Raw genomic sequence first — 25,095 nt, 5'->3', positions numbered from 1 at the left:
GTAGTGCGCGAACTATGACCTGACGCTGCACGCTGTCAGGTGACAGTGCAGCGCGCACCGGAGAACACAGAGGAGCAAGACGCCGGACCCAGAGATGAAGAGGAGCCGCAGCGCAGGAGAGGTGAGGAGTTTTTTTATTCTATTCATCTGAGGTCTGATAGGGGTTAATAAAGGTCTGATCTGAGGTCTGATAGGTGTTAATAGAGGTCTGATATGAGGTCTGATAGGTGTTAATAGAGGTCTGATCTGAGGTCTGATAGGGGTTAATAATGGTCTGATCTGAGGTCTGATAGGGGTTAATAAAGGCCTGATCTAAGGTCTGATAGGGGTTAATAAAGGGCTGATCTAAGGTCTGATAGGGGTTAATAAAGTCAGTGAGGAGGGGGGGGGATGGTGTGGAAATTGGTATTTGGCACTAGTATATTATAAATGTAAATTATAAATTGACTTCCAACTAAGGGCTTTATTAAGTTATAATTTACATTTATAATATACTAGTGCCAAATGCAAATTTCCACCACCTCAGTGACTACCAACTAATACAATATATTATATATTATGAGATATAAAATATCGGTATAAATTATCGGCTATTGGCCTGAAAGTTCAGATTATCGGTATCGGCTCTAAAAAATCAATATCGGTCGATCCCTAATGGACACAATACATTAGTAAGTGCCTCGTATTAACTTTCTCTATATGATAAATGCCATTTTCTGAAGTGAGACAACCCCTCTAATAGGGTTGATCATGGGATAACCTTTTTAACATGTCAAACATAGGCCAGTCACTGTGGTCCAAAACAGATCAGTTTGCACTCTAATGCATTTTGAATGGAAAAGGATCCACTCAGAATGCATCAGTTCAGTCTCCATTCCGCTTTGGAGACTGACGTCTAATGAAACTGAGCCAAAGGGATCCGTCCTGGCACACAATGTAAGTCAATAGGGACCGATCCGTTTTCACTGACACAATCTGGCACAATAGAAAACGGATGCGTCCTCCATTGACTTTCAATGGTGTTCAAGACGGATCCGTCTTGGCTATGTTACAGATAATACAAACGGATCCGTTCTGAACGGATGCAGACTGACGTATTATCTGAATCGATCCGCACAAAACGCGAGTGTGAAAGTAGCCTAACCTCTCTAAACCCTTCAAGAATATTTTTCCTTACTCCTGTTCTGGTAAATCCTTTATGGTGGCAACAAAAACCCCATAAAGGCAATCCTAGTCCATATGAGCCATCAGGTGACAGTGGAGCTCTGCTATGGAGAAATCAGACGTTTGCAGGATTCTTAAAGTGGCTTCTATCTGAAAGGGGTTTTCCAGTAGATGACATAAAAACTCCTTTGGTACAAATAAAAAACAATAAACTTTTAATTAGATCCACCTTACTGGTGTCAGGCAGAAATCCAACAGGTTTGAGGTTGTGTGGGTCAAACCTGAGGTTACAGAGCGACCATATTCACTTCCATCAGTTGTGATGTTGCTTGATAGCACCCCCATCCTAACCATGTAGTCCTAACCTATAGGCTAGTTCACACTGAGTTTTCTGGTGCTGATCTTGGAGCATTTCTGCCTCAAAACCACCCCCCAAAAATGCCCCAAAACAGCCTCTTATTCATTTCAATGGGAAGCAGCACTTTTTTATTTTTTTACAGCAGCATGCTCTATCTTGGGGCAGAATCAGCACTGAATTTTCCATTGAAATGAATTGAAAGCTGGAAAAAACAGCTCCAAATAAGTCCATGAGTTTATTTTTGTGCATTTTCCCAGCTTTTTTGGTGCAGATCTGGTTCAAAAACCTGAAGCAGAAAACGCTGCTTTGTAATGAAGTGAGCACCCATTGATTAAAAAAAATGCATAAAAAAACAGCATAAAAAATGCCTAAAAAATCCCCCCAAAGATACGTATTCTGCGCTGATTTAAAAAAAAATCTGATTGGTGGGGGTGCCGGGTGTTGGACCCCTGCCGATCTGATATTGATGTCATGTCATATCAGGTCATCAATATTAAAAGCCTGGAAAAACCCCTTTAAAGAGTTTTCCGGGCTTTTACTATTGATGACCTATCCTCAGGATAGGTCATCAATATCATATCGGCGGGGGTCCGACAGCCAGCACCCCTGTCGATCAGCTGTATGAGGAGACGGTGCTCGCAGTGCGCATGTGCCGTCTCTCTTCCTGTCCGCTGCTGGTTTGCCATAGACAGCAGCGATGAACCTATCGGCTCCCCCACTGCTCCCCCCCCCCGTATCCTCCTCCAGGCTGACTGAGATCACAGCCAGCTGAAGGGGGGTGGGCTGCTTTAACCCTACGTATCTCGGGCACTGTAGAAGCTAGAGATGTGAGCCTGGTTTGAACCTTGTTTGAAACCTGGCAGTCTAAGCACTAAAACAAAACCTGCATTACGGTAGCTCCTCTACATCAGGAGATGTAGCCTTTATAAATTGAGCCGGGAGTGAAAGCAGCTGAAACCCACTTTCACTTTCAGTTGCTATCACTCCCGACCTGAACTCTAAAGGCTATAGGGGTCGTTTATTATGCTGAAATACGCCTATATTAGGTGTATTTGAGGTGCAGATTGCACCGCAATCTGCGACTTTTCCCTGGTCACGCCAGGTCTAAAATTATGGGTGGGGAAGGAGACGGGCTGGCAGGGCCATCTCATTTACCATTTTCTACACCTTTTTCAGGCAAAGGAAAAGGTCTAAATGTAGGACAGCTAGGAAGCTATCTTATGTTTAGAACTGGCGCTGGATGCGCCGAAGTTTTGGAGAGGCCAGTGCCTCTTCATAACTTTGACGGATCCACATTAAGCTATAGGGCTTTATTAAGACAGGCATCTAAAACGCTGGTCTTAATAAATGTGCCCTTATATCTCTATGTAGAGAAGATAATGCTGCGATCCTGGTCTCGTCTTTAACCCCTACTCTACGCGCTGGAGTGATTGGCAAACATGGCGCTCACTCGTGCATACAGCGGGTGTCCTGACTGGCGGGTCTCCGCTGATTCAAACAGAAGAGACCTGTGGCTAATGACCGCGACTGGCAATAATGCAGATCACAGCCATTAAAGCCTTAAGATGCCGTGATCTCTGCGGCGAATGAGGATCTAACTAATTGAATTCAATACCCTAGGTCTCGCTGAAGAGACCAAGGGTATTGAAGCTGCAATTCCTATTTTGGCAAGCAGGTGGCAGGCCAGTATAACAAATGAGCAATTATGAACAATAAATGGATGAATAAATAAAATTTTGTAGGCTTAAACAAAAGATTCAAAATCATAACAAAAAAGTAAAAAAGACGGACAAAAAATATATAAAAAATTGTAAAAGTTTAAATCGCCCCCCTTTACGTAAAATAAAAAATAAATACATAAATAACAAAAAATACAAACACTATGGGTATAACTATGACCGAAAATGCCTGAACTATAAAAATATAAACATATTTTTCCAATATGGCGAATGACAGGGTCAAAATGGTCAAAAATTTAAATAAAATGTGATCAAAAAGTCCCACACACACTCCAAAATGGTATAAAAACTACAGTTTGTGCCACAAAAAATTAGCCCCCACACAGCTCAGTAGATATAACTATAAAAAAAGTTATGGGGGTCAGAATATGGTGATGTAAAAAAAAAAAAGTTTTTTCTCAAAGTTTAAAGAACCAGCTTTATAATCATTACAGCACAGGCCTTGAAAAGAGTCAAATCTACTTGAGAAGAGTCATGGTTATTCGTATTCTCCTGCACTCCCGCCCATCTGCTGATGGTTGGCAGTTCTCTCCTAGAGAGAAAGTGAGAAAGCTAGGTAGAAGACTGTCAGTCATCAGCAGTTGGGCAGGGAGAGCAGGATTTCATGAATAACCATGACTCTTCTCAGGTGGCCGTGACTCTTTTCCAGGCCCAGTCTGCAATGATTGTGATGTTGCTTCTCGGCAACCACTTACTTTTAACTTATAAATGACAGACCGCTGAAATCAACTTTGTCTCTACTTTATGCTGCCTTTAGTATGGGCAGCATAAAGTTGATGACAGATTCCCTTTAAGTACTGATTGGTTCTCCCCTTTAATTCTGTTTAATAGTCTGTGTAATAGTTCATAAGTTTCCCTTGTAATGAAGTGGGTTAGAGATAGTACCCATCCCACTTTGTGCTGATAAGAACACATACCTGAGTGATCTCCGAGACATGCGTGCTACACACTGGAGGAGGGGCTAACAGGTTAAAACATTATGACACACATTCCCTTAGCAGACTCCACCAGGCTCTCTGTTCGATGTAGGATGTGAGTATAATTGCCCTATCTCTCTTGTACACCCTGGGGTGTCAGTCATGTGTTTTTACGGGGTAGACAGCCATGGGTTATAGCATGATCAACGGAGTTTCCACCCCATTAAGGCTAGTGATGTTTATTCACTTTTTATTATTCTGTATGTGATTTCTTTGTGTTATCGTGCATTTAATCCCTTAGTAAATATATTAGGATACTTTCACACTAGCGTTTTTCTTTTCCGGCACTGAGTTCCGTCATAGGGGCTCAATACCGGAAAAGAACTGATCAGTTTCATCCTCATGCATTCTGAATGGAGAGAAATCCCTTCAGGATGCATCAGGATGTCTTCAGTTCAGTCACTAAACAGCGTTTTGGATCCGGCATTAATTTACATTGAAATGCATTAGTGCCGGATCCGGCATTAAAAATACTGCAATGCCGGATCCGTCCTTCCAGTCTGCGCATGCGCAGACCGGTAAAAATGTGAAAAAAATATATAACGTATCCGTTTCTCCGGATGACATCCGGAGATATGGATCCGTTCTTGCAATGCATTTGTAAGACGGATTTGCATCCGGATCCGTCTACAAATGCTGTTGTTTTGCATGCAGATTGCCGGATCCGGCAGGCAGTTCCGGTGATCACTCTGCCGCAAGTGTGAAAGTAGCCTAATTATTTCTCAAATCTTTCAAATTCACTTTACGTTACAAATGGTGGCAGCAGTGAAATCTGAGCAATGACCTAACCCCTCAGGTGAACACCGTAAAAATAAAAAAATAAAAAGTGTGTCAAAAAAGCCATTTTTTGTCACCTTACATCACAAAAAGTGTTATAATGAGCGATCAAAAAGTCATGCACCCTAAAATACCAATCAAACCGTGATCTCATACTGAAAAAAATTAGCCCCTACATAAGACATTGGCCCAAAAAAAATAAACTATGGCTTTCAGAATATAGAGACACTAAAAAATCCATTTATTTCAAAAATGCTTTATTATGTAAAACTGAAACAAACAACCAAAAAAAGTAGTCACATTTGGTATTGTTATAAAAATACCACATGATCTAACCTGTCATGAACATTGTAAATAACAAAAATAAGAACGGTGCCATAACAGCTATTTTTTGTTACCTTGCCTCGCAAAAAGTGTAATATAGAGCAACCAAAAATCATATGTACCCTAAAAAAGTACTAACAAAACTGCTACCTTATCCCATAGTTTCCAAAATGGAGCCCTTTTTTGGAGTTTCTACTCTATGGGTGCATCAGGAGGTCTTCAAATGTGACATGGCAACTTAAAATTGTCCCAGTGAAATCTGCCTTCCAAAAACCATATGGCGTTCCTTTCCTTCTGCGCCCTGCCGTGTGCGAATACAGCAGTTTACAACCACATATGGGGTGTTTCTGTAAACTACAGAATCGGGGCAATAAATATTGAGTTTTGTTTGGCTGTTAACCCTTGCTTTGTTACTGGAAAAAATTGATTAAAATGGAAAATCTGCCAAAAATTTAAATTCTAAAATTCTTGTGGAACACCTAAAGGGTTAAGAAAGTTTGTAAAATCAGTTTTGAATACTTTGTGGGGTGTAGTTTCTAAAATTGGGCCATTTATGGGTGGTTTCTATTATGTAAGCCTCACAAAGTGACTTTAGACCTGAACTGGTCCTTAAAAAGTTGGTTTTTGAAATTTTCTGAAAAATTTCAAGATTTTCTTCTAAACTTCTAAGGCCCCTTTCACACGGGCGAGTATTCCGCGCGGATGCGATGCGTGAGTTGAACGCATTGCACCCGCGCTGAATACCGACCCATTCATTTCTATGGGGCTGTTCACATGAGCGGTGATTTTCACGCATCACTTCTGCGTTGCGTGAAGATCGCAGCATGCTCTATATTCTGCGTTTTTCACGCAACGCAGGCCCCATAGAAGTGAATGGGGTTGCGTGAAAATCGCAAGCATCCGCAAGCAAGTGCGGATGCGGTGCGATTTTCAATCACGGTTGCTAGGAGACGATCGGGATGGAGACCCGATCATTATTATTTTCCCTTATAACATGGTTATAAGGGAAAATAATAGCATTCTGAATACAGAATGCATAGTAAAATAGGGCTGGAGGGGTTAAAAAAAATAAATATATATATTTTAACTCACCTTAACTCAGCCCGGCATCTCCTTCTGTCTCCTTTGCTGAACAGGACCTGTGGTGACGTCACTCCGGTCATCACATGATCTATCACATGATCTTTTACCATGGTGATGGATCATGTGATGACCGGAGTGACGTCACCACAGGTCCTGTTCAGCAAAGGAGACAGAACCAGCGCTATTTTACTATGCATTCTGTATTCAGAATGCTATTATTTTCCCTTATAACCATGTTATAAGGGAGAATAATACAATCTACAGAACACCGATCCCAAGCCAGAACTTCTGTGAAGAAGTTCGGGTTTGGGTACCAAACATGCGTGATTTTTCTCACGCGAGTGCAAAACGCATTACAATGTTTTGCACTCGTGCGGAAAAATCGCTGGTGTTCCCGTAACGCACCCGCACATTTTCCCGCAACGACCGTGTGAAAGAGGCCTAAGTCTTCTAAGGTCCCAAAAAAAGAAAATGTCATTTACAAAATGATCCAAACATGAAGTAGACATATGGGAAATTTAAAGTAATAACTATTTTAGGAGGTATCACTATCTGTTTTAAAAGCAGAGAAATAGAAATTTAGAAAATTGCAAATTTTTTAAAAATTTTGGTAAATTTGGTATTTTTTTTATAAATAAAAAAAATCTATATTTTGACTCAATTTTACTACTGTCGTGAAGTACAATATGTGACGAGAAAACAATCTTAGAAAGGCCTGGATAAGTCAAAGCGTTTTAAAGTTGTTACAACATAAAGTGACACTGGTCAGATTTGCTAAAAATGGCCTGGTCCTTAAGGTGAAAAATGGCAGAGTCCTTATGGGGTTAAAGGGAATCGGTTAGCAGCTTTGACAATACTAAACTGTTGACCACACTTGGAAGAGGCTAGGGACAGCACTGCAAACATACCTTTTGTGGAACTTTTCTTATCAGGAGTGGTGTGAATATGAACTTTTATTCTGAGACTCTACACCTTAATTGCACTGGAGGCAGAGCATTGCTGTTAGATATCCCCTCCCCTCTGCTTTGAGTGACAGCTGTAGTGGTCTCCTGATTGAATGCTACAACTGTCACTTAGACCAGATTGAGGGGCTGTGAAACAGCTCAGTGCAGAGCCATTAAGTTTTTCTTGTATTTTTTTGAAGGTAAGGATATAGCAGTCTATATTCAGTAGATCTGATTGCAACCACTGCTCAAGTGCAGTGTGTGAATGCAGTCTTATGTTTCCACTTCACCACCATGACGGCCCAGAGAGATAGACCTCTGTAGGGGCAGGAACAGAGATAGGTTAAAAGGACCCCTCCCACCACCATTCACCAGTGTGTTCCTGCCCCTATAGTGGCCAGGACAGTCAAAAGTCCTCTCTGGCTTTCAGGGAGGTGAAGTGGATAAGGACCTCTTTTTATTATTTTTTCTATACCTGGGTGACCGCATCGGTGGTGAATATTGCCTCCCTTGCAGGCCTTTCATCCAGGACCGCGTTTCCTGCTCTCCGGCGGACTTAGTTCCAAAGCTGACAGGGAGACGCCGGGGTCACGCTCCCTGTTGTGGGAAGCCTGCCCTGAGCTGCCGCTGGGTCGCCTACCTCCCCGTGTAGGTAGCTGACCGGAAGGACGTTCTGCGCAGGCGCGCGCGTCTGACGTCACTTCCGGGCCGCTGGACGAAACCCGGAAGTGGACGTCTTTTTCAAAAGGAGCTCACAAGCACTTTCCCGCTGCGCTCTCTGCATCGCTCTCTGCATCGCTCTCTGCATCGCTCTCCGCATCACCGGACATGTCGGACCAGGAGAAGGAGCCGCAGCAGAAGGAGCTGACCGCTCCAGAGCGCCCCTGTGTGAGTAGCCCACCTGGGCATGCTGGCAGCTTGACAGATGTGAGGCCAGTGGGGAAGGGAGCCTTAGTATACTGTTCTGATAACCACTGGTATGAGCCCCCCTTCCCCTGGGGGCTTCTGGTATACTGCATCTAAATGTTTATGCACCTATACTAGATCAACACAAAATTGATGGGCTGCTCTCTCACTTTAGGCCAAACTTGCTTTAAAAAAGCCGAGGAAGACCGCCAGATGCATCCAGTGCTCCGTCAGGCTTCCTGATGATTATGCTAAGAAACTTTGCAAGGATTGTATTGCCAAGTTAGTGAGAGAAGAACAACCCTCAATTATGCAGGAGTTTAGATCTATGATTCAGGAGGAAGTTAAATCTTCTCTGGCCTCCCTCCGTGAAGATACCCTGGGTGCTCGCCCACCCAAACGGCCCAGAATTCCGGACATTTCCTCCTCAGACTCTGAGGATTTAGAGGGCGATGCCTCATCCTCCAAAAAAGAAAACGACGAGTACCCGCTATCTGAGGGCGAGATCGTCGAGGACTCTAAAAAATTCTTCTTCACTCCTAGCGAGATGAGTGACCTTTTAAAGGCGATCAGGGATACAATGGGGGTGGAGGACATCCAGCGACCCCATACAGTTCAGGAAGAGATGTTTGGGGGATTGAAGGTCAGACGCTCCCGTGTATTCCCCATAAATGAAAACATTAAGGAGATGGTGATGGATGAATGGGCCCATCCAGAAAAGAAACTAGGGATTTCCAAGGAATTCAGGAACCGCCTTGTATTTGACCCGTCAGACTCTAAGATTTTTGACGAAGTCCCCAGAATTGACGTCCAGGTGGCCAAAGTTAATAAAAAAAACTCGCTACCATTCGAGGACTCCTGTCAGTTAAGGGACACCATGGAAAGGAAGGCAGACAGTTTATTAAAAAAAATCCTGGGAGGCATCTATGTTTAGTGTTAAGACCAACATAGCCGCTACTTCAGTGGCTGAATGAATTAGAAAATCATCTAATTAACAAGACGTCCAGGGAACATATACTAGACACTATACCCTTGTTAAAATCCGCCACAGGGTTCCTAGCGGACGCCTCCCCAGAGACAATTAGATTCTCAGCCAAGGACGCGGCCTTGTCCAATGCTGCCCGGAGGGCACTTTGGATGAAATCTTGTCCAGGCGACATCTCTTCCAAAATGAAGTTGTGTTCTATAGCCTTCTCGGGTGAATACGTGTTCGGTCCTGTATTGGACAAGATTCTCGAGAAGGCTACTGATAAAAAGAAAGGGTTCCCTGAGGAGAAAACCCCAAAAAAGAAACCCCCCTTTCGTAGTCAATATTCCCAAAATAGCTCCTTTCGTGGTAAAGGTAAATCCGGACGTTGGAGTTACCCAAAAGGGGGAAGGGGTAGAGGGTACCTCCTTAATCCCCAAAACAAGGGCGGTGAGAAACAGTGACGCCAGGATAGGGGGAAGACTATCCCAATTTGCTCAGTGGCAGCAGACTTCTCCCAACCCCTGGGTGCAAAATCTTATCAAAAACGGCTACAGGATAGAGTTATCCCCCCCCTCCGAATGTATTTCTGATTTCTCACCACTCTTCTCCTTTTCAGCACAGCCAGATTTGGAAGGAGGTCCAGAATCTTCTGGACTTAGGAGTAGTGGTTCCTGTTCCCGAACTTCAACGGGGGCAGGGATTCTACTCCAACCTTTTCTTAGTAAAGAAGCTGGGGGGTTCCTTCCGCATGATTATAAACCTCAAGAGGCAAAACAAATTCGTAATTTACAAAAGGTTGAAGATGGAATCCCTAAATTCTACCATTCCTTTAATCCAAAAGGACGTGTTCCTCTGTTCAATCGACCTGAAGGACGCATATTATCATGTTCCTATTCACACCCAGTCTCAGAGGCTCCTGCGTTTTGCATTAAGGGATCACAAAGCCTCAGCCCCAAGGATTTTCATGAAGCTGGTGGTAGAGATGGTCGCCTCCCTGAGGTTTTCTTACCTAGATGATTTTTTACTGATTTCAAACATGGTGGATCAGTCTATAGCAGATCGAGAGATCTTCTGTTCCCTTCTGACAGCTCTAGGTTGGGTGATAAACCTAAAAAAGTCATCCCTAGTTCCAGATACCAAGGTAAAATTCCTAGGGGTTTTGCTGAATTCGGTAAAATGGTCTGGCTCAAAACCCCAGCAGTGCATGTTCAGACCGATGCCAGCGTAAAAGGATGGGGCGCAAAAATATACTCTGACCTCTACCAGGGAGACTGGTCTCCGAAAATTGCAGCTCAGTCCTCAAACTACAGGGAGCTCAGGGTAGTTTGGGAGACAATACGAGCAGCCGCTCCAAAACTAAGGAACCAACATATAAAGATCTATTCAGACAATGTAACGACCGTATCCTACCTCAAGCATCAGGGGGGCACACAGTCTCAAAAACTAGAAGGTCTGTCCAGAAGAATCTTCCTTTGGGGGGAAAGAAATGTAAAGTCAATATCTGCAATTCATTTAAAAGGAAGCCTAAACAGCGCGGCAGACTTCCTCAGCAGGACCACCATAGACCAGGGGGAATGGTCTCTAAGCATCGACATCTTCAATCTAATTGTCCAGAGATGGGGCCTCCCACTGGTAGATCTATTCGTTACAAGAAAAAACGCAAAGGTATCAACCTTTTGCTCCCTAAACCCGAGGGACAGGCCTCTAGCGATCGATGCCTTCTCCCTGCACTGGAACTGGGATCTTGCATATGCCTTCCCTCCGTTCCCGGTAATCTCAAAGGTTCTCCAAAAAATCATCAGGGACAAGGCCAGAATAATCCTGGTCACCCCGTACTGGCCCAAGAGGAGCTGGTTCTCGATTCTAACCAACCTCTCCCCACAGGAAGCATTTATTCTCCCAAGGAGGAAGGATATCCTGATCCAGGGGCCGGTTCTCCATCCTCATCTGGAAATCTTCAGCCTCTCGGCTTGGATCCTGAGTCCGATCTTCTAAGACGCAGAGGTCTCTCAGAGGGTGTGATATCTACCTTGAAGGCCAGCAGAAAGAAGGTGACTAACTCAATTTATTTTAAAATCTGGAGAAGATTCTGCACCTGGTCAGGTGACGAAGCCCCAGACCAGACTAAACCAAATATACAGAGGATCCTGGACTTCCTGCAAAAAGGACTAGAGTCAGGGTTAAGTTCTTCTACTCGTAGAGTCCAGGTCTCAGCGCTTAGTGCCTATTTCGATTCTGAATTAGCCAGCCATAGATGGATCCAAAGATTCCTGAGGTCTGCAGCCAGACTAAGACCATCTCTCAAATCAAGGGTGCCTACCTGGGACTTAAACACTTTCCTTAGGGGACTCACAGGTCCGCCTTACGAACCCTTGGACTCGAGTTCCCTGATGCATCTTTCTCAGAAGGTGGCTTTTCTTATAGCTATAACATCAGCAAAAAGACTGAGCGAGATCCAAGCATTGTCAATAAGGCAACCATACCTCACAATCCAGGAGGATCGAATTACCTTGAGGCTATAGACCCGACGTTTTTGCCGAAGGTAGTAACAGACTTCCATAGAAACCAGGAGATCATTCTTCCCTCCTTTTGTGAGAATCCAAAAAATTCTGGAGAGGATCGTTTCCATACCCTGGACGTCAAACGAACAGTACTAAAATACCTAGAGGTCACTAGAGACCTAAGAAAGGTGTACAATTTACTAGTACTCTTCTGTGGTAAAAATAAGGGGAAGGCAGCTTCCAGATCTACCATTGCCCGATGGGTAAAACAGGCTATTACAGACTGCTACAAGATTGAAGGCATCAGTTGTCCAGACGTCATTCGGGCTCACTCCACGAGAGCCATATCTGCCTCATTCGCTGAAAAGGCAGGAGTTTCCCTAGATCAGATATGCCGGGCCGCAACCTGGTCCAGTATAAACACTTTCATCAAACATTATAGACTCGACTTATCCAGGTCTTCCGACCTGGCCTTTGGTCGCAAGGTCCTACAGGCCGTTGCCCCACCCTAAGACGTATATAATCTGTTATGTCTCTCTGGGCCGTCATGGTGGTGAAGTGGAAAGCCGGAATTAGACTTACCGGTAATTCATTTTCCTCTAATCCACCATGACGGCATGATATCCCACCCAAAAATTATTGTAATGACTTGGTATGAGTTAATACCAAAAAACAAAACAAAACAAAAAAATTACCCTTGAGTTGTTTCACTTCGTAACCGGTGGTTGTGGCACTATAATCTGGAACTCACTGGTGAATGGTGGTGGGAGAGGTCCTTTTAACCTATCTCTGTTCCTGCCCCTACAGAGGTCAAGGGTCAATCTCTCAAGGCCGTCATGGTGAATTCGTGGAAAATGAATTACCGGTAAGTCTAATTCCGGCTTTTCCTATAATTGTCTTTTATGTGGGTACATTACTTTGGGCTTTATGGAGGCCCTGTGGCTGACTTTGCATATTTTGGACAACTGTATTTGAAGTACATGTTCCCTCACTCTGCATATATCCCCCCAAAAAAGCAGATCTTGCCTGAAAGAAGAATGAAAAACCTTTTAGTTTGGGATCCAGGGGAAATTTTTTTCTGGGATCCAGTACAGTTTTAGTTTTTGAAATTTATGACAGGAGCACAGGGCCTTGCTGAATGTGATGGAGCATGTAAGACTCACCACCAAAAGTCTTCTGTATTTTTCATTTTAGGTGACTTTTCAGACCTTCACTATACAATGGCATCAGGGCGTGGTTGGATTCATCAACAGCACACCAAGAGCGAGCAGAGACCGAGACCAACTGCACAGACACTGCCGCCTCGAACTCCTACTTTAAAAGAACAGCATAGATGGTAATTGATGGTTTTATAGGTCTGCTGCACCAGTTCTATTTCATAGGCATGATTTCTAGCAGACATTTCTGGCAATCTCTTAGGATAGAAGTGGTTGTCTGTGTGACGTATGGATGTCATGGAAGATCACACTTCTTCTGCATTAGAAACATATGGTGTGCCATAGCAGCTCCCACTGGAAGGGAGGCTGTCACCATAATCTTAGTCTATTATCTGCAGTAATATATAAGTAGTACTGCGGATAAGGACTTTTTTCTTCCTGCCCCCCTGTACCCACTGTCAGGGTTTAAGCTGCACTGAAATACATTGTTGGGTTTGCTGCGCATGCGCACAGCAGTCCTCTACGTTCTATTACTGCTGCACACCAGTCCAGACTGTGCTCATCAGCACAGCTTTCAGTGCTGACAGACAAAGAATGGAGGGCAGTAGGAAAATAAAGAAAAATTGCGATCTGGACTCCTTATGTGCAGTACTACTCATGTATGAATGCAGGTAATGGTCCAGAATCGTGGTGACAGATTCCCTTTTAAGCAACTGGGGTTGCTGAAGCCAGACATATAGCAATCGGCCACTGATTTAAAGGGGTTGTCTCTCCTCAGACATTGGGGGCATATAGCCACCTTTGGGACCCGCACCTATCTTTAGAACAGAGCCCACAAAGTGAAGGAGGGCGCACCGCGCGTGCGTGACCACACTCGATTCATTCCTTTGGGAGCACTGAAAAAAGCCAAGCGGCGCACTCGGTTATTTTCGGCAGTCCCTTTGAGATGAATGGCAGCGCACCGCGCAAGTGCGGCCACCGCTCTATTCACTTCTATGGGGCTCGGTGCTCTCCTTATAGGAATGAATGGAGGGCGGCCATGCATGCGCAGTGCACCATTCTAAAGATAGGTGCGGGTCCCAGAGTTGGGACCTGCACCTATTAGACATTGGGGGCATATCCTAGCAATATTCCCTTAATGTCTGAGGTGAGACAACCACTTTAAACAGAGGTGGTCAAGATGAGACAACCCCTTAGAAAAGTGCTTACAGTCATTCATGGATTCAGTACACACCAGGGTCATCTAAAGAGGAAGACTATCAAATTCAGATGGCTACTATGTACGGTACTGCTCTGCCTACCCTCCACATAAAGTCCTTGAGGTCACAGTGCTCTTAGGTCACACCATGTTAACGGGCTACCTTATACAGATACATTAGCCTTAAGAAAATTGGTCGCCAAATTTATACTGTACCGTATAGTGCACATTTTAAACAGGAAAAAGTCTGGATGCGTTTTTCTTTTTGTCAGTATAGAATAATATAGGCTACTAAACTATTAAGAAATCTAACATGTTTTCTGCTCTGAGCAAACACTCCCTCAGGCTCCTTCTTTTTCCCTTACCAATATTTGGTGCCAGCTTTGTATAAACATAGATGAACTAGTGGGCGTCACTTTTCATTGATGATGGGGCGGTGGGAGCAATGTCCTTATGAATACCGTAGAAATTTAACTGCGGAACAGTTAAAAGAATTCGTTTTCTGCAGGGAAGAGAGACCTTTTTATTAGCTCTTCTGTACTGATCACAGGGCAGAAAACTATTTCTACCCGACTGTGGGCAGAGTGAGCACCAAGTGGCATCATACTATGTAAGTAAATGTCATAACTCTTCTCCGGATCATTTTTAATAGCATGTAAATATGCTTTTATGATCTATAAAATGAATAAGGTGGAACAACCCATTTAATTGGCTTGTGTATGCTACAATGTAGTAGCTATGTCAGTGCTGCAGAATAAATTGAACAAACTAAATATATATGCCGTATTTTTCGCCCTATAAGACTCCTTTGAGGAGGAAAATAAGAAAAAAAATATTTTGGTGGGTTTTGAACTAATGGTGGTCTGTGCATGACACTATTATAGGGGATCTGTGGATGACGCACTGTCATGTGGGGCATCTGTGGATGGCATGGCACTGTCAGGTGGGGCATCTGTGGATGGCATGGCACTGTCAGGTGGGGCATCTGTGGATGGCATGGCACTGTCAGGTGGGGCATCTGTGGATGGCATGGCACTGTCACGTGGGTCATCTGTGGATGGCATGGCACTGTCAGGTGGGGCATCTGTGGATGGCATGGCACTGTCAGGTGGGGCATCTGTGGATGGCATGGCACTGCTATGGGGGCATCTGTGGATGACACAGCATCTTATCTAATGTGTCATCCACAGATCCCCCATAACAGTGTCCCTGTGTAGTGAATGGAGGCCGGCATCTGGTTCTGTAATGGCAGCGGGGCCCGGTGCAGTCACTTTATTCTACTACACTGGGCCCCGCTCATAGTAGTATAATCATATCTAACTTGTAGGTATAGTTAAACTATTCAAATATCATCCGAAATCCAGCGCTTTACTTACTACTAACTTAGTAGCAGTCAGGAGGCCGGGCGGGCGCTCGCATCGTGAATCACTACGTCACGCACCTGCTTCATTCATAAAGTGGGCGGAGCAGGCGCGTGACGTAGTGATTCACGCTGCGAGCGCCCGCCCGGCCTCCTGACTGCTACTAAGTTAGTAGTAAGTAAAGCGCTGGATTTCGGATGATATTTGAATAGTTTAACTATACCTACAAGTTAGATATGATTATACTACTATGAGCGGGGCCCAGTGTAGTAGAATAAAGTGTCTGCACCGGCCCAACTGCCTTTACAGAACCAGATGCCTGCCCGCAGCCCCTCCTCCCTTTCAGCCGATTCACCCGACGGCCGCAGCATTCGTCCCATAAGATGCACTGCTATTTTTCCCAACATTTTTCTTGGGTGAAAAATACGGTACTTTAGAAATCAGAAAATCTCCACCCCCTCATTTCCACTTCTGCAAACTGCCAATGTAATACCTTGAGAGATCTCATGAGCTTGCGAAGGTGCTCTACATTTTATGCCTAGCTCTTGTATAGTCATCTCATTTGGTCCTATCAATCAAAAAGATGAGGGAGAAGCTTCCAGATGAAGCAGGAGGAGCAAGGGTGGACGGAGTGTCTTGAGCCCTCCCTCAGTGCACTTAACTGCTCATTTGCATATGGACTAATAGTACTTTTTCACCAGAATAAAATAACAAATCATTAAGTGAAAAGCAGAGCTAGCCTCACAAGTCACTGTGCTTGGTTTATCAGTGAATTTCCTTGTGACAGACTCCCTTTAATCCCTTTGTGTTATCATTTAACACATGTTTCTCATATAGAGCTCATGAGCTGAGCTAGCTCCATACATAGTGGGTGCCGGCCGTGCAATACAGCTGACACCCTTCTGGCAATGACCAGGATCGGAGATATTGCTGACCTTGGGCGTTCAACCCACCAGATGCTGCGGTCAGTAGTGACCATGGCATCTGAGCAGTTAGACATAAGGAACTGGCTCCCACTGTCCTCTGAAGCCTAAGCAACAAAATCACAGGGCTGCAGTCAGTTGCTATAACAGCCTGGCGCCATGTGTAGGCTCCCAGGCCTGCCATGTTAAACCCTGCCTCAGGGTGAATTGTCCACCCATTCAATTTAATAAAAGTGGATCAAAAAGTCATATGTACACCCAAAAGGTATCGGTCTACAGCTCACCTCACAAAAGGCAGAAGCCTTCACACAGCTCTGTAGGCCTTAATATAAAAAAAGTTAGGAAAACATTATAACGTTATAATGGTTATTAAATATGGGGTATGGAATATAAGCTATCTGAAATTGGTAATGCATTAATCATCCCATTGTTAGCAAACGGGGAATGCCGTAAAACAAACCGCAAAAAACCATGGCAGAATTGTAGGGTTTTTTTGTTTGTTTTTTACCCCACAAATAATGTTTTTTATCTGTTTTGCAATACATTATATGGTAAAGTAAATGGTGCTGTTGAAAAAGACAAAACACTATCCCTCATAAGGCTGTGTGAACGGAAAAGTAAAAAAAAATATGGCTCTTGGAAGGCAGGAATGAATAAACAAAAAGGAAAAAATGAAAATTTGCTGCGTCCTTTAAGTAACACTTTCAGCAACAATGGCTCAGACGAACATAACAAAGTTATCATTTCTCAGTTGGATGAACCCCACTAGACATTATGCCTATGCAGGGAAGAAATGTCAAGGCAATAAACTGCATATTAAACCCCTTAAAGGGGTTCTCCCACTTCATGTAGACAAAGTTAATACAAGGCACTTACTAATGTATTGTGATTGTCCATATTGCCTCCTTTGCTGGCTGCATTCATTTTTCCATTGCATTATACACTGCTCGTTTCCATGGTTACATCACCCTGCAATCCAGCAGTGGTGGCTGCGCTTGCACACTATAGGAAAAAGCATGAAAAAATGAATCAAGCCAGCAATGGAGGCAATATGGACAATACATTAGGAAGTGCCTTGTATTAACTTTGTCTACATGATAAATGCTATTTGTTGACGTGAGACAACCCCTTTAAGGGGTTTAATATGCAGTATATTGCCTTGACATTTCTTCCCTGCATAGGCATAATGTCTAGTGGGGTTCATCCAACTGAGAAAATGATACCTTTCTTATGTTTCTCTGAAGGATTTTTACTTGTCATTGTCATTCTTTATTTAATTTTATTTTTGTAATGTGTAGGGGCAGTGATGCTGACCATTTTTGTAATATACTTTAATTACTGAAATCGTACATTTCTATTAGAAAAAAAGCTCTCAAGTGGCCCATTTTGAGCCTTGGCAACGCTCCTCTGTGTTCTGCTTACATGACTGTGCAGACACACTCCACACTGACTGTGTAATGTAAACAGAAGAGGAGAGTTTCTAAGGCTCAAAATGGGCCACTTTAGGCTCCATTCACACGTCCATAGAATGGGTCTACATCCGTTCCGCAAATTGCGGAACGGGTGCGGACCCATTCATCCTGTATGGGGCAGGAATGGATGCGGACAGCACACAGTGTGCTGTCCGCATCCGCATTTCCAGAGCGTGCCTCCGGTCCACGGCTCCAGAAACAAATAGAACATGTCCTATTCTTGTCTGTAATTGCGGACAAGAAAATACATTTTCTATGAGAGTGGCGGCGATGTGCGGTCCACAAAATGAGGAACGCACATTGCTGGTGTCCGTGTTTTGCGGATCCGCAAAACACATACAGACGTGTGAGTGGACCATTAGAGTTATTTTTCTAATAGAAATGTACGATTTCATCAATTAAAGTATACTACAAAAATGGTCAGCATCACTGCCCCTACACATTACACAAAAAAAAAAAAAGAATGACAGTTACACTTTAAAGTAATACTAGTTTTTATTTTTATGCAAATGAGCTTATTAGAGCACCGAGGGGTAGGTCGAGACTTTCAGAGCACCAGATCTTTGGTGCCCTTTTTCCTTTTGCCACGCCCTCTTTCCCATTGATTGACAGGGCCAGGCATCTCACCTGGCCCTGTAATCTAGTTCCTGCACTTTTGCTCGCCGGACCGGCATATGCACAGAGCATCTGCCTTGGCTGCCTAAACAATGCATATGGTTACTGTGCATGTGACGATGACATCTGGAGCTATGGGGAGGATCGTTGAAGATGTGGTGCGCCTAGGGTCCTCACCCACCCTTTCGTTGTTCCGTAAACTTAATTTGCATAAAAATAGAGGCGAGTATTACTAAGTAATGGCATTTAAAGGGGTTATCCTATGATTAATGTAAAAAATGAATATCAGGGATCATATAGAACATGACAACCTCTTTCTAACAAAGCTAGAATCAGCCCTGTACCTCACATGGATCTAGAGATATCCCCATTCATTACTCTGCAAGATTTATATGAAGCTGGCAGCCCAAGGGGAGTATCTCTTCTGCTGCAGCTCAGGGGGCGTGTCTTTTCTGATGTAGCTAAGGGTGTGTGTCCATCCTCTCCCTATCACAGCTCAGGAGGCATTTGAAGGATGAAACTGAGCATGTGCGGCCATCTAGTGAGCAGGTCAAAGAAATATGGAAAGAAATTAAGAGCAGTTGGTGCTATACAGATACATTGGTTTGAAAACTGTAGAATATGTTTTGTGGGACAACCCCTTTAAGAGAAACAAAAGAAAGGTGTCCTTTTACTCAGAAGGATCAACTCTACCAAACATTGTGCCTGGTTTAATAGGGTTGATTCTACTGGGATGACCTGATCACATATATACAGTCACTAAGTGGCCAATGGTGGTCTTTATTTTTGACTGGAGTTAACCGATATTTTAGCCGATATTTGCTAACAAGTGTTCACACAATCATCTTGCAGTGTAATACTGCCGCCGATTGCCCGATGAACGAGCAAACGCTTGTTTCATTGGCATTTCTGATTCATCAGGCGGCAGATCGTGCCCAGTTACTGTCTTCTGCTCTGGGAGAAGGAGCGCCCAGGAGAGAGGCTGATGTCTCCTCCCCATTGCTCCGATAGTAGTAATTAGCATACGGAGCAGGAGACGGTAACTTGGCCAAAGCGGGCAAACGGAGCGGCTCCCAGGAATAATAGTAAGTGCAGGGAGATCCCTTGGCGCCGCTTTATGTAGCCTGCTACTTAACAAAGTCCGGAACCATGAAAGGTTGTCTTTAACTTTTAATACAGGAGGCAGAATCACATAGCCGGCACCCTGCCTCTGACAGGGAGCTGCGATCAGTGTCAGTTAACTATTCAGGTGCGGCACCTGAGGGGTTAACTGCCGCTGATCTGCTGCCGGCACCCGCCTCCTGTATTAAAGGTTAATTATCATTTCTGGAGCAGTGCCCGCCCCCCTCAACCCCCACAACATTAAAATCATTGGTGGCAGTGGCCACAGGGTCCCCTCCCCTCCTCCTCATTGGTGTTGCAGTGGCAGCTTCTGATCGGAGCCCCAGCAGTGTAATCCTGGGGCCCGATCAGTTACCATGGCAGCCAGGACGCTACTGAAGCCCTGGCTGCCATGGTCAGCTCTCTGCTGCTGTGTGTACTATGCACAGGGCAGCAGGAGAATGTGAAGTCCTATTAAGGCCTCTTTCACACTGGCGTGTGCGCCCCGTTGCCGTATTGCGGACCGCATTTGCGGATCCGCAATACACAGGTGGCGTTCCGTGGGCATTCCGCATCACGGATGTGGACCCATTCACTTGAATGGGTCTGCAAAATCCGGAGATGCGGAATGGTGCGGAACGGAACCACGGAACGGAACCCTACGGAAGCACTACGGAGTGCTTCCGTGGGGTTTCGTCCTGTACTTCCGTTCCGCAAAAAGATAGAACATGTCCTATTTTTTTGCCGAACGGCTGGATCGCGGACCTATTCAAGTGAATGGGTCCGCAATCCGCTGCGGCTGCCCCACGGACTGTGCTCGTGTATTGCGGCCTGCATTTTGCGGGCCGCAATACGGCACAGGGCGCACTCGCCAGTGTGAAAGAGGCCTAACCCTGATGGAGCTCTATCAGGGTGAATAGGACAAGGGATTAAAAGATCCCAGGTTCTAGCCCTTAAAGGGACACTGACAGGCCCAATAAGCATATTTAGGTATATATATGACAGTACAGGTCTTATCAAGTGTATTAGAATCATCTAAGTATCCCCCCTGTCCACCTTATAAATACCGAAAACTAACGTTTTATAACCTGCTTGTCTCGTCTCCAATCTGCCCAAGGGGCGGCGTTTAATCTCAAAATGCGCCCAGCCAGCCGCTCCCAACTGCCGTTCTGAAGCCCCGCCCAGCTCATCAATATTCACTTCGCTGGGCGGCGGCTACAACTCTCCCCGACTCAAGTGTCCGGCGCATGCGCATAAAGCAGAGGCTGCAGCGGCCTCTAAGACGCAGACTGTCTGTACGCAGGCGCGATGTGACCCCGGCCGGGCGCATGCGCTGAAGATTAGACGGAGGACGTGCCCAGAGGATTGAATTGGCCATGCGCAGGATCTTGAGGCGGGGAGAGTTGTAGCCGCCGCCCAGCGAAGTAAATATTGATGAGCTGGGCACGGCTTCAGAACGGCAGTTGGGAGCGGCTGGCTGGGCGCATTTTGAGATGAAACGCCGCCCCTTGGGCAGATTGGAGACGAGACAAGCAGGTTATAAAACGTTAGTTTTCGGTATTTATAAGGTGGACAGGGGGGATACTTAGATGATTCTAATACACTTGATAAGACCTGTACTGTCATATATATACCTAAATATGCTTATTGGGCCTGTCAGTGTCCCTTTAAGGGGAGAAATAGTTAAATAAAAATAAAAAACAAAACAAAAAAATAAAAACCACAAAATATTAAAGGGCTTCTGTCACCCCACTAAAATTATTTTTTTTTTGGGTACTTATAATCCCTATACTGCGATTTATCAATACATAATATAATTAATCATTTTGATTCAGTAGATACTGCAAAAAACGTACATTTATAATATGCAAATTACCTGTCTACCAGCAAGTAGGGCGGCTACTTGCTGGTAGCAGCCGCATCCTCCTCTCATAAAGAAAATTGGGAAAGGGGGTGATTTATACTTAAAGGGCTTCTGTCACCCCACTAAACTCTTTTTTTTGGGTACTTATAATCCCTATACTGCGATTTATCCATACATAATGTAATTCATCATTTTGGTTCAGTAGAAACGGCAAAAAACGTACTTTTATAATATGCAAATTACCTGTCTACCAGCAAGTAGGGCGGCTACTTGCTGGTAGCAGCCGCATCCTCCTCTCATAAAGACGCCCCCTCTTCATGTTGATTGACAGGTCCAGCGGACGCGCTCGTTCTCTGCTGACCATGTCTGCATTCAAAGTCTGCATCCGACTGAAGACAGGTACGGCGCCGGCGCCAGATTTTGAATGCAGACAGGGCCAGCAGAGAACGAGCGCGTCCGCTGGACCTGTCAATCAACATGAAGAGGGGGCGTCTTTATGAGAGGAGGATGCGGCTGCTACCAGCAAGTAGCCGCCCTACTTGCTGGTAGACAGGTAATTTGCATATTTTAAAAGTACGTTTTTTTGCAGTTTCTACTGAACCAAAATGATGAATTACATTATGTATGGATAAATCGCAGTATAGGGATTATAAGTACCCAAAAAAAAGAGTTTAGTGGGGTGACAGAAGCCCTTTAAGTATAAATCACCCCCTTTCCCAATTTTACATATAAAATATATAAACAATAAATAAATAAACATATTACATATCGCCATGTCTGAAAAGTCCAAATTATAAAAATGTTTAAAAAATCTATGTGGTGAACGCCAGAACAGAAAAAATATAATATAATAACTGCGCAATTCGCCATTTTTTAAAATGCGGAATGCATGTGGCTTTTTTGATGTTTTTATTTTTTTCATGTGGTATCTAATTGTATTGAGTATCGCAATACTTTTTTATGGTATCGAAATCGAATCAAAAATTTGGTATCGCAACAACTCTAGTCCACCCAGTAACTTCAAAACGGATGACCAGAGGCGTTTTTTCTGTCCTCTATTTGGAGCTTCGTGCGAATCCAATATTTTTTTTCAATTATATGCGTATGATGGTTCGAGAGTTATGACCAGCTACTGCAGCGCATTTCCACACGCATCGAAAAATAGGATACCCGCTACAGAAGGGCAATTTCTCCTGTAGAGCAGCTAATGGTGACAATAAGGTAAGCATTGTCTTTTTTATATAGTTGTATATGATATACATATATATATATATATATATATATATATATATATATATATACACATACACTCACCTAAAGAAATATTAGGAACAGCTGTTCTATTTCTCATTAATGCAATTATATAGTCAACCAATCACATGGCAGTTGCTTCAATGCATTTAGGGGGGTGGTCCTGGTCAAGACAATCTCCTGAACTCCAAACTGAATGTCAGAATGGAAAAGAAAGGTGATTTAAGCAATTTTGAGCGTGGCATGGTTGTTGGTGCCAGACGGGCCGGTCTGAGTATTTCACAATCTGCTCAGTTACTGGGATTTTTACGCATAACCATTTCTAGGGTTTACAAAGAACGGTGTGAAAAGGGAAAAACATCCAGTATGCGGCAGTCCTGTGGGCAAAAATGCCTTGTGGATGCTAGAGGTCAGAGGAGAATGGGCCGACTGATTCAAGCTGATAGAAGAGCAACGTTGACTAAAATAACCACTCGTTACAACCGAGGTATGCAGCAAAGCATTTGTGAAGCCACAACACGCACAACCTTGAGGCGGATGGGCTACAACAGCAGAAGACCCCACCGGGTACCACTCATCTCCACTACAAATAGGAAAAAGAGGCTACAATTTGCACGAGCTCACCAAAATTGGACTGTTGAATACTGGAAAAATGTTGCCTGGTCTGATGAGTCTCGATTTCTGTTGAGACATTCAAATGGTAGAGTCCGAATTTGGCGTAAACAGAATGAGAACATGTATCCATCCTCTGATGGCTACTTCCAGCAGGATAATGCACCATGTCACAAAGCTCGAATCATTTCAAATTGGTTTCTTGAACATGACAATGAGTTCACTGTACTAAAATGGCCCCCACAGTCACCAGATCTCAACCCAATAGAGCATCTTTGGGATGTGGTGGAACGGGAGCTTCGTGCCCTGGATGTGCATCCCTCAATTCTCCATCAACTGCAAGATGCTATCCTATCAATATGGGCCAACATTTCTAAAGAATGCTATCAGCACCTTGTTTAATCAATGCCACGTAGAATTAAGGCTACTTTCACACTAGCGTTCGGAGCGGGTCCGTCTGATGTTTCATCAGACGGATCCGCTCCTATAATGCAGACGTTTGCATCCGTTCAGAACGGATCCGTCTGCATTATAACTTAGAAAAATTTCTAAGTGTGAAAGTAGCCTGAACGGATCCGTCCAGACTTTACATTGAAAGTCAATGGGGGACGGATCCGCTTGAAGATTGAGCCATATAGTGTCATCTTCAAACGGATCCGTCCCCATTGACTTACATTGTAAGTCTGGACGGATCCGCTTGCCTCCGCACGGCCAGGCGGACACCCGAACGCTGCAAGCAGCATTCAGGTGTCCGCCTGCTGAGCGGAGCGGAGGCTGAACGCTGGCAGACTGATGCATTCTGAGCGGATCCGCGTCCACTCAGAATGCATTAGGGCTGGACGGATGCGTTCAGGGCCGCTTGTGAGCCCCTTCAAACGGAGCTCACAAGTGGAGCCCCGAACGCTAGTGTGAAAGTAGCCTAAGGCAGTTCTGAAGGCAAAAGGGGGTCCAACACCGTATTAGTATGGTGTTTCTAATAATTCTTTAGGTGAGTGTATGTGTGTGTATATGTATATATATATATATATATATATATATATATATATATATATATATATATATATATATATATGACGAAAAAGTAGGACTGCACTCCTGAGTTGTAGTGAAAAAGATAAAACTTTTATTCACCCATTATATGGCAAACTTACGACGTTTCGGCTCACAAAAGCCTTCCTCTTGTGAGCTGAAACGTCGCAAGTTTGCCATTTAATGGGTGAATAAACGTTTTATCTATTTCACTACAACTCAGGAGTGCAGTCCTACTTTTTCGTCTTTTATATTATTGGGTACTGCCGTAACCCATCGCTGGACATTGCACCCGTTTCCTGGTTGGTGCTCCCGCTGGATTTTTCTTCAATATATATATACACAGTCGTGGCCAAAAGTTTTGAGAATGACACAAATATTAGTTTTCACAAAGTTTGCTGCTAAACTGCTTTTAGATCTTTGTTTCAGTTGTTTCTGTGATGTAGTGAAATATAATTACACGCACTTCATACGTTTCAAAGGCTTTTATCGACAATTACATGACATTTATGCAAAGAGTCAGTATTTGCAGTGTTGGCTCTTCTTTTTCAGGACCTCTGCAATTCGACTGGGCATGCTCTCAATCAACTTCTGGGCCAATTCCTGACTGATAGCAACCCATTCTTTCATAATCACTTCTTGGAGTTTGTCAGAATTAGTGGGTTTTTGTTTGTCCACCCGCCTCTTGAGGATTGACCACAAGTTCTCAATGGGATTAAGATCTGGGGAGTTTCCAGGCCATGGACCCAAAATGTCAACGTTTTGGTCC

General features: G+C 44.1%; 1 protein-coding gene across 2 annotated transcripts in view; it reads left to right on the top strand.

Moving 5' to 3' along the window:
• FBXO15 (F-box protein 15) overlaps positions 1 to 25,095 on the top strand; it is a 176,376-nt gene that overhangs the window by 4,671 nt on the left and 146,610 nt on the right. For both annotated transcript variants that reach the window (XM_040432625.1, XM_040432624.1), the window contains exon 2: positions 12,938 to 13,079. In XM_040432625.1, coding sequence (XP_040288559.1) covers positions 12,964 to 13,079 — 116 coding nt within the window. In that variant the 5' untranslated portion in view covers positions 12,938 to 12,963. The remainder of the gene's footprint in view (positions 1 to 12,937; positions 13,080 to 25,095) is intronic.

The sequence above is a fragment of the Bufo bufo genome, chromosome 5, assembly GCF_905171765.1.
Source record: "Bufo bufo chromosome 5, aBufBuf1.1, whole genome shotgun sequence".
NCBI lineage: Eukaryota > Metazoa > Chordata > Amphibia > Anura > Bufonidae > Bufo > Bufo bufo.
Note: the sequence above shows the minus strand (reverse complement) of the source record. Positions and strands in the feature narration are given on the sequence as shown.